The sequence below is a fragment of the Callospermophilus lateralis genome, chromosome 8 (genome assembly GCF_048772815.1).
Source record: "Callospermophilus lateralis isolate mCalLat2 chromosome 8, mCalLat2.hap1, whole genome shotgun sequence".
Classification (NCBI taxonomy): Eukaryota; Metazoa; Chordata; class Mammalia; order Rodentia; family Sciuridae; genus Callospermophilus; species Callospermophilus lateralis.
In genome coordinates, this window is record NC_135312.1 from 88,182,548 (window position 1) to 88,197,520 (window position 14,973).

The 14,973-nt window shown below is 36.2% G+C and overlaps 1 protein-coding gene across 1 annotated transcript in view; it reads right to left on the reverse strand.

The window, feature by feature from the left end:
- The window catches only part of Arhgef38 (Rho guanine nucleotide exchange factor 38), a 139,721-nt gene that overhangs the window by 14,920 nt on the left and 109,828 nt on the right, over positions 1–14,973 (reverse strand). The window contains exons 7-10 of the mRNA XM_076865152.2: positions 12,024–12,157; positions 7,118–7,222; positions 5,424–5,546; positions 2,021–2,332 (exon numbers count right to left, since the gene is read on the reverse strand). Coding sequence (XP_076721267.2) covers positions 2,021–2,332; positions 5,424–5,546; positions 7,118–7,222; positions 12,024–12,157 — 674 coding nt within the window. The remainder of the gene's footprint in view (positions 1–2,020; positions 2,333–5,423; positions 5,547–7,117; positions 7,223–12,023; positions 12,158–14,973) is intronic.

A 14,973-nucleotide genomic window follows, 5' to 3' on the forward strand; every position in this document is an offset into this window, starting at 1 on the left:
TTTTTCATACATTATGCCTAACAGTGAAAAATAATGAAATGGAAAAATAAAATCTTATTTTAAAATATGAAAGTAAATACCAAGAGAATCACCTAAAAGAATTGAAAAATAGTTGTCCCAGAGGAAGAAGAAATAGAATAAAGGGAGTGAAGGACAACTGTTTTTCTTGGCCAAACTTAAATAACTACTTGAATCTTTAAATTATGTGCATGCATAATTGATAAAAATGAAAATGAAAAAAAATAGGACTTTGGATTCTTCAGAACATTAAAAATAGAGTTTCTATATGATTGAGCGTCTCCCTTCTGCATATATATATCCCAAATAACCAAAAGTAAGGATCTTAAAGAGATTTTACACACCCATTATCACTGTAACATTTTTCACAATATCCAAGAGAAAGAAACAGCCCTGAATAAAGAAAATGCATGAATAAACAAAAATGTATCTACATACAATGGAACATTATTCAGACTTAAAAAGAAAAAAAAATTCTGCCATATGCTACAAACTAAATGAACCTTGAGGGCTATTTTAGTTAGCTTTTGCATTATTATGACCAGAAAACCAGACAACAATTTAAAGAAGCAAAAGTTTATTTTGGCTCCTGGTTTCAGAGGTTCAGTCCATGGTCTAACAATCCATAGCTGTGGGCCCAAATGAAGCAGAACATCAGGGCAGTATAGTGTGGCAGAGGAAAGCAGCTCAGGACATAGTAACCAGGAAGCAGAGAAAGCCCCATTCACCGGGGATAAAATATAAACCCCCAAATCATGATCTACTTCATCCAGTCACCCCCTACCTGCCTATAGTTACAACCCAGTTAATCTCTATCAGTGGATTAATCCACTCATTCGGTTACAACTCTCAAAACCTAATCATATCACCTGTAAACATTCTAACATTGTCTCACACATGAGCTTTTGGAGGACATCTCATACACAAACCATATCAAGGGCATTATGTTAAATAAAATATGCCAGTCACAAGGAGACAAACACTATGATTTGATTTATATGAGGTATTTAAAATAGTCAAATTCATAGAAACAGAAAGTAGAAGGATGACTTCCAGGAACTGGGGCAGGGGGAAAATGAGGACTTGTTTAATTGGTATATTTCAATTTTGCAAGATGAAACTGTCTTGGCACTGCATTGCATAACAATGGAAATATACTTAATGCTTCTGAACTCTGCACTTAAAAATGGTTAAGATGGTAAATTTTTTATACTTTTACCACAATTAAAATTTCAAAATGACCAGGTGTGGTGGCACACTCCTGTAATCCCAGCAGCCAGGGAGGCTGAGACAAGAAGATAGCGAGTTCAAAGCCAGCCTCAGCAACAGTGAGGCTCTAAGCAACTCAGTGAGACCCTGTCTCTAAATAAAATACAAAATAGGGTTGGGCATGTGGCTCAGTGGCCGAGTGCCCCTGAGTTCAATCCCCAGAAAAAAAAAATCAAAATTGTATGCTATTATTATTATTCTAGTGCCAGAGACAATTCTCTAATCACTATTCATTTCTGCCTTTCAGTAATATAGACATAGTCATGAGAGATGTTACCATTGGGGAATTGTGGAGTATCAGGATTTCTGTGGTTTCTTATAACTACATATAACTCTATATCTCAAAACAAAAAGTTTAAATACACATATATATTACATATATACTATAGAATGAAATCAGTTGAATGAGGATAAACATCTCTAAAGTGATTTTCACTTCTTTAGTACATTAATAATTTCTAAAAAAAAAAAAACCTCTGTTCTTCTGTTTTACCATGGACTACAATGTGAAAGATGCCCAGATAACCTAAAACAGAAACTGAAGTACCTTAAAAATTTTCTGATTCAAAACGGGGATCAAGGAGGAGAAAGCATCTGATTGACTGTTCTTAAATAACATATACATGAAGACCACACACACACATGCGCTCTTGGAACAGGGCTGCTTTCTCATAGGTGTGGTTTCTAACAGACCTGGGAGGCCAAGGTGGCCAGGTGCTGGTACTGTGCTTACCGGCACAACTGTGGAATAAGCCTGTTGTGCTGCATGCATCAGGTCCCTGAGGAGGGTGATGAGGTTGCACAGACAATTCAACAGAATCTTCCGGGCAGCCTGGTTGAACACCTGGAGCTCTTCCACCAGCTGGGCATTGAGGGCTTCATATTCCTTTTTGGCCAAGTCTGACTCATCTCCTGCTGACCGCTGCAGGTAGCTGTTGTAGTCTAACAATTTGTCATAGCGTTTCTGGATGAGCTTCTGAGGTCCTGGGAATAAGGACAGCAGGGCTGACAGGGGGTTCAGGATGAGTCTCTGCAAGAGAGATGCCTGTCAAAAGAAATGATGATCCCATTACAGAGAAGGGAATAGCCCATACCATGTCCAGCTTTGATCTGGGTAGCCTGCCTCCTCTCCGCAGGAGCACAAAGGAACCAGGGCAGCATCTATCCGCGTTGGAAGAGAAACTCATCATTTTTGTCTCTAGCTAAGCCTTTTCAAGGACTTAAAACAAAGACTCTAACATGGAACATGTAGAGTGAGCAGGGAGAGGAATACAAAACACCTGGACACCCAAAATCCAACTCCAGCTTTCTTTCTGAAGCCATTTGGTTTTGTCACCAGAACCTGCCCGTTTTCCCTTCTTTCTTATCCCAGAGCCAACCTGAGCTATTTCACACATGGGGGGTGAGGTTAATCACCCAATTTTGACTACCAGAAATGAATGATTCACCCTATCACTGTGACCACTTGGTGACAGCAAAAGTTGTGGTCTTAGAAGAGACTATAACATACTCCCCCCAAGGTGGTTCCAAATCCCTAACTACTCTGAAGACTTTATTTTTGGTAGTGGAATTGCATCCCCCATACAGATAACAGCACTTTAATATGGGTATTTACTCCTGTAACAGAAATGACCAGAGATATACACTTCCTCATTTAAATACATTAAAACTGGTGCTGGTCCCTGTATCTTAAATTGTTACCTTTTTAGCTCTGAATCATAAAAAATAATCTTTGAGTTCATTCCTAATCCTGTGTTGGCATTGAAGCACCCTAGATTTAATTTATTCTATTTCTCTATTCTGAAACACACTAGTATCCTATGTTTGATGATTGCCCTATGTTATAGTTTGGATCTGAAATGTTCCTCAAATTTATTGTGTTGAAAATTTTTGTCCCCAATGCAGGAGGATATAGAGGTGGGGCTTTTGAGAAGTGATTGGATCATGAGGATTCTGACCACATCAGTGGATTAACCCATTGATACCTGAGTGGACTACTGGGAGGTGATGTAAACTATAGGTAGGCAGAGCACAGCTAGAGGAAGAAGGTTACTGGGAGTGTACCCTTGGGGACAATCATGCTCCAGTCCCCCCACCCTCTCTCTCTGGCTGTATGAGCTAGGCAGTTTTCTTCTGCCATGCTCTTCTGCTATTATGTTCTGCCTCATCCCAGACCCAGAATAGTGGAGCTGGACAATCATGGACTGAAACTTCTAAAACCTTGAGCCAAAATACTTCTTCCTCTAAGTTGCTTATATCAATTATTTTGGTCAAATGTAAAAAAAAAAAAAAAACAACAACAACAAAAAACAACCCTACTTTACCCTATAAACTTAGGTTACAGGACTACATTAGAATGATTTGGTAGCAGGTTTTCTTCCGTACCCTCGAAGAGGTCTCAGGGAATCCACATCTGAGCAGCAATCTGTATTAATTAATTTACAAGCCCCCTGATAACTTTATCTGAACTCATGGGAAATCTAAAAGAGAGGGGAACCAATCTCTTATTGGCACTAGCAAGAGCCAACACATATTAGATTTGATGTCTACTTTATAAAATAATCAATATACAACCGCATACTGTTTAATGAGTCTCTTGACTAAGAATCTGTTTACTATATCTGGTATAAATTACTATGTTTGTTAAATGACCAGATTCTACAGGTAATATAATTACAAAATTAGTATACAAAAAATTTATCTGCCTTTAGATTTTTGAGTTCTTAGTGTTTCATTTTTAAAATGTTCTATATATTATTCATAAAATGTTACTTTTTTGAGCTTTCTGATTATTTATTTTAACTTAGCCTAATTAGTGTATTGTAATGCAAGGCAGGTAAGATAGCTTCTTTCGTTTTTTTGTTGAATTTTGGAGCAGGCTTGCTAAGGGAGAAACTACCATGCTCTCAGATAGTGCTCAATAAATATTTATTGACTTAATGGATTTGAATTAACCTAAAGAGCAAACCCTTAGGGCTTTTCTAAAATGTGCTCTCTGTAATTAAACCCAGAAAATACATAGAAAACTACCCATGCTTTTCCCATTAAACCTCTGATTTATAAACTTCTGTCATCTACTCATCCATCCTTCTACTCACCCATCCATCCATCCACCCATCCATGAGCAACTTATCTATGGATCATGTATATTTGTCATGTATCATTTATATGTATCATGTATATTTGCTGATGTAATCCTGAATTTTCATTTCCTAATGCCAGAAATGCAAGATGCTTTTATGTGGTTTTCTAGTGGGGTGAGGAGTGTATCACTTCCTAGGGTTTGGAAATATGTGGAGCTATTCATTGATTATCACTGTGACTTGACATAGGGGGATGTTATTGATATTTTCAGGCTGGTGAGCTAGGAATGCTAAACAATGTCCCATACAAGAGCCTCTCTGAAGACCTATATGAACCAAAGTGCCAATTACACCAATGCAAAAAATTCACCTTCAATATGGTGGAATCTATTATACCTTCTATAGAATACTTGAAATATACTATGACATAATAATAACCATAGAAACTCAAGACATTAATTAATTAAAATTTTTATTACCCAGACTAGCTTACCACCCAAATATTTCATTGACTCAAGCATGTTTTTATGATTCCTAGCATATATTTTATAGAACTCTTAGAAAATAAATATTTTATCATGGAAAAGAAGAAAATTACACATGACTCTTAAGTGGAAAGAAAACTTTGCTGTCAAGTGTGTATCGTGTTAGTAAGAATCACATCCTCAGAAAATACCTGTGCTCCCTCTGTAAGGACATAAGACATTTCTAGAGATACGTTAAGAAAATCATAGCTTTCCAACTTAATAAATCCTTGACATAATATATGCAAACTCCAACTAAACATTGATTCTAAAAGCTACACAGGCACTAACTACTGCTAGGAACACAGTCCAGAGTTGTCTTAAATTTCAATTATAGTAAAATCCTCAACTAATCCACTTAAGAAATATTTAATTTTAAAAAAATCCCTATTAAAATCTCCTAATTTTAACATTAGTATTTGCTTTAGTGCATATTTTATTTCTCACTCTGGAAAAAAGAAATGAAAATCAGCATTTCTTTTTAGCCTCCCTATTTAACTTGTATTTCCTATGAATATAAATAACTTACAAAGTCATGACAGGGATTTGGAGCATTACTCAGAGTCTCTGAATAGCCCACCTCCTCCTCATCTTTGTTGTACGAAATCTCCCGGAGCTCCCTCACACTCTGGAGAGCGATAGGCATGGCATCCTGAAACCCAACAACAAGGTAAGTTCTGAAGTTATTACAAATAAATGTCTATCCAAGGCAAATGTCACCATTATTTCTTCTGAGAGATCAAAAGGGGATAAAAGGGGGGACTGGAGTTGTGGCTCAGCGGTAGAGAGCTCACCTATCATGTGAAAGGTGCTGGGTTTGATCCTCAGCACCACGTAATAAACAATCAAACAAACAAACAAATAAATAAAGTTATTGTGTTCAACTACAACTAAAAAATTAATTTTTTTTTAAAAAGGGGAAAACTATGAAACTTTTGTAAATATTTTGTACAATCAGGTTACTTAATCTCTCTTCCTTCTTCTCCCCCCAACACTTTTTCATAATATTCTGTATAATGCCCTTGTTGATTCATAGAAGTTCTTATTGGTCATTCTTTAGCATTTGATTCACTGCTCTTTGATATAATCATCACTTTTCCTTAGTGAATTTAATGCTCTCTTTACAAGAAGATTTCTCACTTTTTTTGTGGAATCAATCAGTTACAATACAGGATTTTCCAGTAAATGTTCCCAAGAGACATTTACTCCTCAAAGGATATGTAAAGGTACACAAAGGACAGTCCCCTCTGCCCTCTAGCTGTTATAACTGTTTTGGTTTCCTTTTCACAAAAAGCAGTGCTTTAGAAAGAGATTAGCAAACCTAATTGTAAAATCAGGATTTGTCTCAGACAATAAATAAAAACAGAATAGTGCTCCTTACTACAGAACATGGAACTCTGTCTCCAAATCAGTGTGCTGGTCACCTTAACCCTCAGCTGGTGTAATACTTCATCTCAGTGTGCAAGCATCTACTTCAAAAACAGATAAGCAAGAGAATACGTTTCTGGCAAAGGAAGGGAGCCATTTATTAACTGATTTACATGGAACTCCACTAATTTCCTGTGTCTCATAGTCATAACCACTGTCAAGATGCTGCCTAGGACACCGTGTCCTCGATAAGATCCATTAGGAGAATCTCCTGACTGGCCTTGCTACTGAGAATAATCATGCTATACTCCAACAGGAGTTTGTTGAAGTCAGTGATTCTCAAGAGGGTCAGAACAACCTCCTAGAGGACTAGAAATTTTCGGAGATGTTTTTATTTTCTGGTATAATTGTGTGAGAGCTTTTGATTATTGTAACTGCATATTATTTTGTAGTTTAACTTATTCTCTTTTATATTGATTTTTATACTTACTTTAGGTGTTAGGAAGAGAGATTAGTAAAATCAGACAAATAAGTAAACTTTCTGCCCAATGCACAATTTTGAGTTAATGATGTCATCTTTATTGTAAAAAAAAAAAAATGCTTGTGGTCCTTGGGGCAATCATCTGAGCAAGACCCCTAACAGGGCAATTTGGGTTGAGGGGAGAATGGAGCAAATAGGGGGTCAAAGAGCAGAACCCAGACCCTTGACCTGGCCTCCCTCACAGCACTTTGCAGTCTTCCCAATTTGATATAGTAAGTATCATCATACAAATGAATGAACAGTCACACTCCTCATAGAAACCACGGAAATTAGTGCATTCTGGAAGGAACATCAACAACTTGTATCTCACCTACCTGTATGTGTTGGAGACAGAATGAAATATTCTTTACACAGTGCCTCACAGTCTTTTCTAAAGCTCTAAACAGCTTTTCTTCTCTGTTAAAGGTATTATCTTTCACCTAAAATACAAATGAAATTATTTATTTTCATAATTCAAAAGAATCTGATACTTGAAAAAGAAAAAACAGGATAGATCATATTGGTCCAGCACAGTACACAAAAGTTCTTGTTTATATTGAAACCTTCTGTGATAGCCCACTATTGTAATGCAGTACTTCCCGGATGGGCACACTGCACATCTGATATGCCACCAGTGTCGCAAAGCCACGTGATTCAGCTTTGTTGATTTTCACACAGCTTCAACTATGTCACAATAGTTGTAAAATTATAAGAATTTTCCCTGCAGTTTTTAATTATGTTACTTTGTGGGTTTATAAAATAGCTAAATTTGATCTATGGACTAAAATGTATTGTTTTGCTCAGAAGACTCACACCAGTTTATTTAGAAAGTAATCCTTAGTCCATGGTTAAAGAACTGTGATAATTATCACTTTTAATTTGAAAGATGATATATAATCCTAGTTTCTCTGTAATAATAAATTTTCATAGTGATGATGGTGGTCACATAAATTCAGTTAATTTTTGTCACCTTACATGTAATATCTATTAGCATTCAGAAAAGTATGCTTTTTATATGCTTCTGGTGTTTGTTTGTTTGTTTGTTTTTTGAACCCCTGCTCATTGCTATTTCTTTTTTTAAGTGAGTTTTTTTAAAAAAAAATTTTTAGTTGTATATGGACAAATTATTTTTATTTATTTTTTATGTAGTACTGAGGATCAAACCCAGTGCCCCACCCATGTGAGGCAAGCACTTTGCCACTGAGCCCCAGCCCTCATTGCTACTTCTTAGCAATCAAAATGGCTATAAGACAAGATCAGAACCAGTCTCTGGACTGGTGAAAGTCATGTGAACATGCAAACGTTTCATAGAACAGGTTGACTCTTGCTCAGTTAGGCACTAGATAATAATTGTAGCTGTTTTGGTTCATATGGTTCTTGATTTCAGATAGTTGACCTTAGAGCTGTATAAATAGAAATCATAGCATTTTATTTTTAAACCTCTTAATATTGTTGATCTAGAAAACTTTTGAACAAATAAGTAATAGGGTCCTTTGCAATTCACACAAGATCCAACTCAGTTTGGTGTGTATAAAAATATGCTGGGCCAGGTAGTCTTAAAGTCAGTTTCCAAGGTCACATTGCCAGATATTTTATTTTGTATATCTTGGCTAGAACCAGATGACTCTAAAGAGGGAGGTTTAAGGATCACACTGTGAGAAATATGGCCCAATTCTACTTCCCCATAACCAATCCTTTCTCGTGCTGTTTTGCTGGAATATGTTGCTGTCCTTTTTCTCCCTTATAAAACATTCTGTTTATTTTTAAGAACTAGCTCATATGTGACTACTTCCATGAGTTGTCCTTCCATTGCTCTTCTTCCCACTGTAGAAAATTAATTTCTCCCTCCTATGTGCTCTAGTAACCCTAATTAATTAGTTATACAATTCTCTCTTCTGATGAATTTCACTATGCCTTTCTTCCTCCTTCTCACTTTAATATTTATACAATACTGTGGGTTAGCTATTATGATAAACACCAGTTTAGAGATAAACAGCAGCTTCAGGAGGTGGCAGAGTCTGTTGACTTTCTCCATTGTCCTTTTACTGATAGAACCCACACCTCTCATTTAAGTAGGACACATGGCTGACCTACTAGAGACAGTTCCAAGATTTCCTTGCAGCTAGCTCAACCCATGTAACTGTTTGGATGACTGGGTGTGAGTGATGCAGTGTTTCATTTCTAAGTCTTAGCCTTGCAACATTGTCCTTGAGACTTGAATGAAGACATGGCAATGACCTAGCCTCAACCAGGCAGATGAGACAATGTGTTCAGGAAAAGCACTGCACTGAATTGGATAGACTGGATTCCTGAAGGATCTTATTAAGCAGAGCTTGTCTGCTCACATCTCAGACTCTGATTACAGAAAGAAATAAATGGCTACCTGACTTCAGCTACTATGCTTTGGAATCTCTCTGCGACAGATGCATAGCCTTTATCCTAACAAAAGGGGTTAGAGAAACTTACCCATGTTTATAGGTAAGATCAATATTCAAACCCAAACAGTCTGAATTCAGAACCTACACCTGTTCATCTTTGTATTCCCAATTTCTTATACAGTGCATGGTACATGAGAGTTCAATACATGTATGATGAATTGAATAGAATCTTCCTCTTGGGTAATAGCTTTAAACCCTAACTCTACCAATATTTCACCTGAGCTGCTGACAAGTGCAAAATTGATTGATTTGAGATTTATCTCTTCTCCAGTCCAGCCTATGCAGCTGATTTTCTGATTAACAGTGAAATGCTTCATTGCTGACAGGACATCCTCTAAAAAGATTAAGGAGGAAAATCTAATTAATATCCCTTCAGGCGACTTTAACTACAATTCACTTTTAGTTCACAATTGAAAAATATAAGAAGCTGATGATAAATATGCTAAAGAATATTTTAAAAGCTTGCCCCAAATTAGAACTTCCCCTATTGTTTCTCAATAGAATTGTCTTGAGTCAGAAATAAAATCCCAAAGAATGGGAAAGAAATGTTTATACTAAATGTATATATGCCTATAGGGCACAATAATCTCTTCTTAAATAAATTCCCAATTTGATTTTATTATTGTTGTCTTATTTGAAACATTCTAACTGTCCTTTCCTTTATCTGTTACCATACACCATTAATGTCTCAAACTTCCCATATCAAAAGGAGGGGCCTCCCATATACAATCAACCAGGTGAGCCCCTAGAAGGATATAAAGAAGTGAATACAAACCATGTATTCTAAAAATGCACATGTTAACTGTGGCTAGCATATGGTAAAGTCAATGCAGTCACCAAAGAAAACGAGAACAAGGCTTGGAAACAGGTCTCAGAGATCAGGTCATCACATGCCATACAGGGTCACAGGGGAAGTACCAGGTTTTGGTCAAGTGGCAGAAGACAAGAGTGAAGAGAGAGTCTAGGCCATAGTCTTTATTGGGGTTTTCTTGGGAAGTACAAAGCAGGACAAACTAAATGGGATTGGTTGCTTTGAATAATTCCCATGGGCTAAGGGTTACAGGACTAATCTCTCCTTGCTTTGTACCTAGCTGTGAAATAATTCAGGGAGGAGAAGTATTGGTTCAGTGTGTAAGTCTTAGGTGAGAATATGAATGGAATGATGGGATGGGGTGATCTGCATGTGAGAGTTGTTTGCCCAGCTATTTGCTCTCAAAGAATTGCCTAGCCCTGAAAGGGGCAGTCTCTCCTAAAATACCAGCAAGGTATTTTATGTCAAAACATTATAAAATACAGAAAGTAAAAAAAAGCATGATTAATACAGCATATATAAAGGAGTTTACACCCTCATGGGAAGTAAGACAGCTGAACAAAGGCAAATAATAATATAAGAGCAATCTAAAGCAATAATGCTGATGATTATGCTAATCTTGACAGCCAGTATATACTGTTAGGTGCATTCTTTATATATGAATCAATTCATTTAACAGTCACAACCTTTCCATGTGTCAAGTACTAGTGTAATCCCCAATTTATAGATATTCCATTAAATTTAAGCCATGTGCCCAAAGACAAATATTTATTAAGTGGCAGAGAACTTAATTTATTAAGTTCAAACAAAGATTTAGATAACTTCAAAGACCTTGCTCTTAATTTCTGCCCTATGCTGTCTCCTGCAAATATGAATAGTTTCAAGACTGCAAGCTAGACAGCAGATTTATTAGACACTTGAAGGAAGAAGCCACTTCTACTACAAAGACTTAATGAGAGAAGGAAAAAAGACCACAGGAACTAAATAGTGAGATAGATCCATCTGAGTCCAATGCTAAACCACCATAAAATTGCTTCTAGTTCAAACAAAGCAATCTTACAGATGTTAAAATATTAAGTAATGAAAAAAAAGCAAATGAGAATAAAAAAAATAAGGTCAAATATAGTGTGCCAAGAACTGTGCTTCCTAATTTCAACTAAAGTCCACTGTATGGTAATACAGTGGTGCCACAATGAGCCTTCTATCTTGTGATTCTCAAAGTATGTTCCATTGATCACTAACTTCAAGGCCATTAGCTTAAAAACACCTGGAATATTTGTAAAAATTCAGATTTCTAGGTTGCACCCTTGAAGCAGGTGAAAGCCTAGAATCTGCCTTTCAGCAAGCTCCTTGGGTAATTCTTCTTAAGCACATTAAAGTTTAAGAGCCTTTGCTAATCCATCCATTATTTATTAGGAGTTGAGATGAAAGTGGTTCCAGCCAGGCTAAACAGCTGACAAAGAACAGTTATCCACGAATACAACATGCACCTGGGGAGTGGGGAGACAGATGATAAGGGGTAAGAAAACATCACACTAACTCATGCATCTAAACCCTTCTTTTTTTTTTTTTTTTTTAGAGATGAAATAAAGATAAAATGAACATCAAGGGAATCCTAAAGGAAAGCGAGATTTTTAAAAGCAGAAATAAAGTAGAGATGGAAGGAGGAGATTGCCTTGAGGGAGCTTCTGTGCTGGTTGATTGTGAGTGTCAGGACTCCTGAGGCACCCCAGTGCCCCATGTCCTCATGTCCTTCTTTCTCCTGTGCCTCTGCAGTGGAAGCATCACAGCTAAGGTAGTGTCAAAACCACCCCAGCCATACTCCGAACTCCATTTTCCCCCAGGAGAGAAAAAAAGGAAGAGCATAAGGTAATTGACTTTGATTCTCCACATTCTCAATATAACCCTGGTAGCAAGAAAACAAAAAACCCACAAAAATGTCAGTGTTCATGTTCCCTGGGGAAATGTAGGTGGTCCAAAAAGAAAAATTACCTGCGATTCTCCTCTGGTCAGAATCTTTAGATGATTTGTCACTCGTTTTGACTTCTTGCTAATTGAATGAATATTTAGTTTGGATAATTTGTCTTTAAGAGATTCATCCTCATCATTCTTCTTGTATTTTAGAACTGAAAAAAAAAAGGATGTGATGACATATCCGAACATGTGCAGCACACGTTTCACTCAGAATTTTCAAAGTCCATATTTATATTCAAGATAGAAATCTATATATGTTTTGATTCTCTTCTGCAGGTGCCATATATTCCAGTCCTCCTGCCCATTTGTCCCAGGCACCCCACTCTCCTGACCTTCAAAAATAGCCCATTCAAGGACATGGCTCCTCAAGGCCCAAGATGAATTTATCTCCTACATTCAATAAATCCCTGATCCTAGGAAAAAAAAAAAAAAAAAAAAAAAACCTTTAGCTCTCTTCTCAGATAACATGTCTATTATCTGAGACCTCCAGGATGGAGACTCTGGCCCTAAGTGATGACAACTGCATTCATCATAAGGCAATCTCAGAAGTTGAAGGGACTCTTCCCTCCTTGAGAGATTTGGTGCAAGTTGAATAACCTCTGAGCTTTACTTATTTGCCTTTCAAATCATTTTCAATTCTCATGTTGTTCAAAATGTTAATATTCCTAACATCCATGTTGGTAAGGGTGTAGAAAGATGGACAATTGTATCCACTGCTGATGAAGATTAAACCAATGCAGTTTTTGTAGAAAAGAGTATGGTAGCATCTAACAAAAATGAAAATATTTGTAGTCTCTGACCAGAAAGTTCATGCAGATAAATCTGCTTTCCGTAATCAAACATATGAAATTTTGTTCTATTTATTGCCTCTTGTTTTCCCCATCAATGAGATATTGGAAACAAAATCTAATGCTTATTCACAGAGCAGGAGTTTAACAAATGATGGTGCACTCAAAATTGGGATAGTATGGAGCCAACAAGAAAGGCATATAAGCTGGAAGAATGATACAAAGTTTCCAGAAACAAAAAGCAAACTGTAGTATCATTCATGCTGCTGGGAGCAAAGAAAGAAGAAAAGAGAGAATCTGAAGAAAATGTAATAAAACGTTTGCTTTACAAAGTGGAATCACAGGAGTGGGAAACTTTTACTCTTTAAGACTTTGAAGTAGTTTAAGCAAACAGAAACATATAAAAAGTAACATAACAACAGTTTTTTTAACCTCCCAGCTATGTCCATTATTAATATTTAATATTTAATAATCTCTAATCTTTTTAAATTTTTTTAAATTACCTAACAATTGAAGCCTGATCCCCATCTTTGATCTTTAAAGGGAATTGTTAGCCTAAATAATGGATAAGAATTATTTTGGTATCTATTTTGTATTCCTTTACTGCCTTATGTGTGGAATTGATACAATACATGGTATTATTTATAAAAGTGGTAACATTGAACATATTCTTCTCTCACTTGCTAAGTTACTTTTTTTAAACTCAAGATTGTGTTGTTGAGGTTAATGCCATTATACATAGTTTTATTTCATTAATTCTTATGGTCTTTTCATGGTATCATAGTAGAAAATACACAGTTTCTCCATTACTCTGAATAATTACATAAACTTTTAAATGATTTTATGAACAGTGTTATAACTAGTACATATTTGAGCCCATGGACAAGAATTTCTCTAGGAAAAATTCCTAGAAATTTATTTTCTGGGTCTCTGTGTGTACATCTACAACTATAGTAGATACTGTCAACTTTTTCTCTGAGGTGGTGATTCTAATTTATGCTCTCAGCTGCAGATTGAAATGCTGCACTCAGCACATAACATTATCTGTAAAAAAAGAAAATGGGTTTTTTTGGTCAATCTGTTGGATTGGAGTGGTGTTTCATTATGATTTTGATTTTCATTTCCTGATGATTAGTGAAGCCAAGGATTATAATACTACTTGGTCTTTCTGTGAATTTATTTTTATTATTAACCTTTTTTGCTTTAGAATTTTTACTTTTGATTTGACATTAAAAATCACAGGGCTGGGGGTATAGCTCAGAGGTAGAGTGCTTGCCTAGCATGTGTGAGGCCCTGGGTTCGATTCTCAGCACCACATATAACTAAGTAAAATAAGATCCATTGACAACTAAAAAAAAAATTAAAAATTAAAAATCACAAATTCTAGTCAGTAATCCTTGAGTGCTAACTTTTTATTCACTTTTGGTGCCTTTTACTCTAAACTTTCACTTATATTTTATGTGTTTCTTTATGATTTTAATTTATTAATATGAATATATTACCAGAAAATTAAATCACTTAAAACAAATAAACTGGTTGGGTCATTGAGACCTAAAGAACTGCCATTGCTTTAATGTTAGATTGAGATTTCATATTAGAATTTAAAAGTCAGTGGAAAACTTTATGGAAAGAAATCACATTGGGGAAGGACCCAGGTCTATCCAAATCACTGTTACTTCTGGAATATACAGGAACCATGAAATATCTCCTGTTTTGAAATTTACATTTTATATCAGACTTTAATTTTATATCTTAGCTTAAAAATGGCTAGCAATCATTTATTGATTCTAGTTAGACATATACTTGCTCCTATCAAAAGAGCAATTATTGTCCCCAAATCTCCATTCTTTGTGTGGCAGGACCAGATGAAAGAACTAGATGGGTTCCTTCATGCATATCTGTTCCTATTTCAACCAATTCTGACACTACCTTCCCATGGCTATAGTACCTGGTCATGTCTTCTCACCACATAGACCTTCACTGATAGGACCGTATGTTTGGGGTATCTTAAGTTCACAATATACCACCAAGACTGCAGTGATCAAAGAGGCTGAGTAGTTGAGCAGAGCTGTATGATTTTTTGGTGGGTGGGGTGGGGTTTTGTTGGTGGTGGTGCATGATCTTCTGAACCCAGTAAGAACCACATATTCTCTTCCCTAATCTCTGAGTCTAGATTTCTA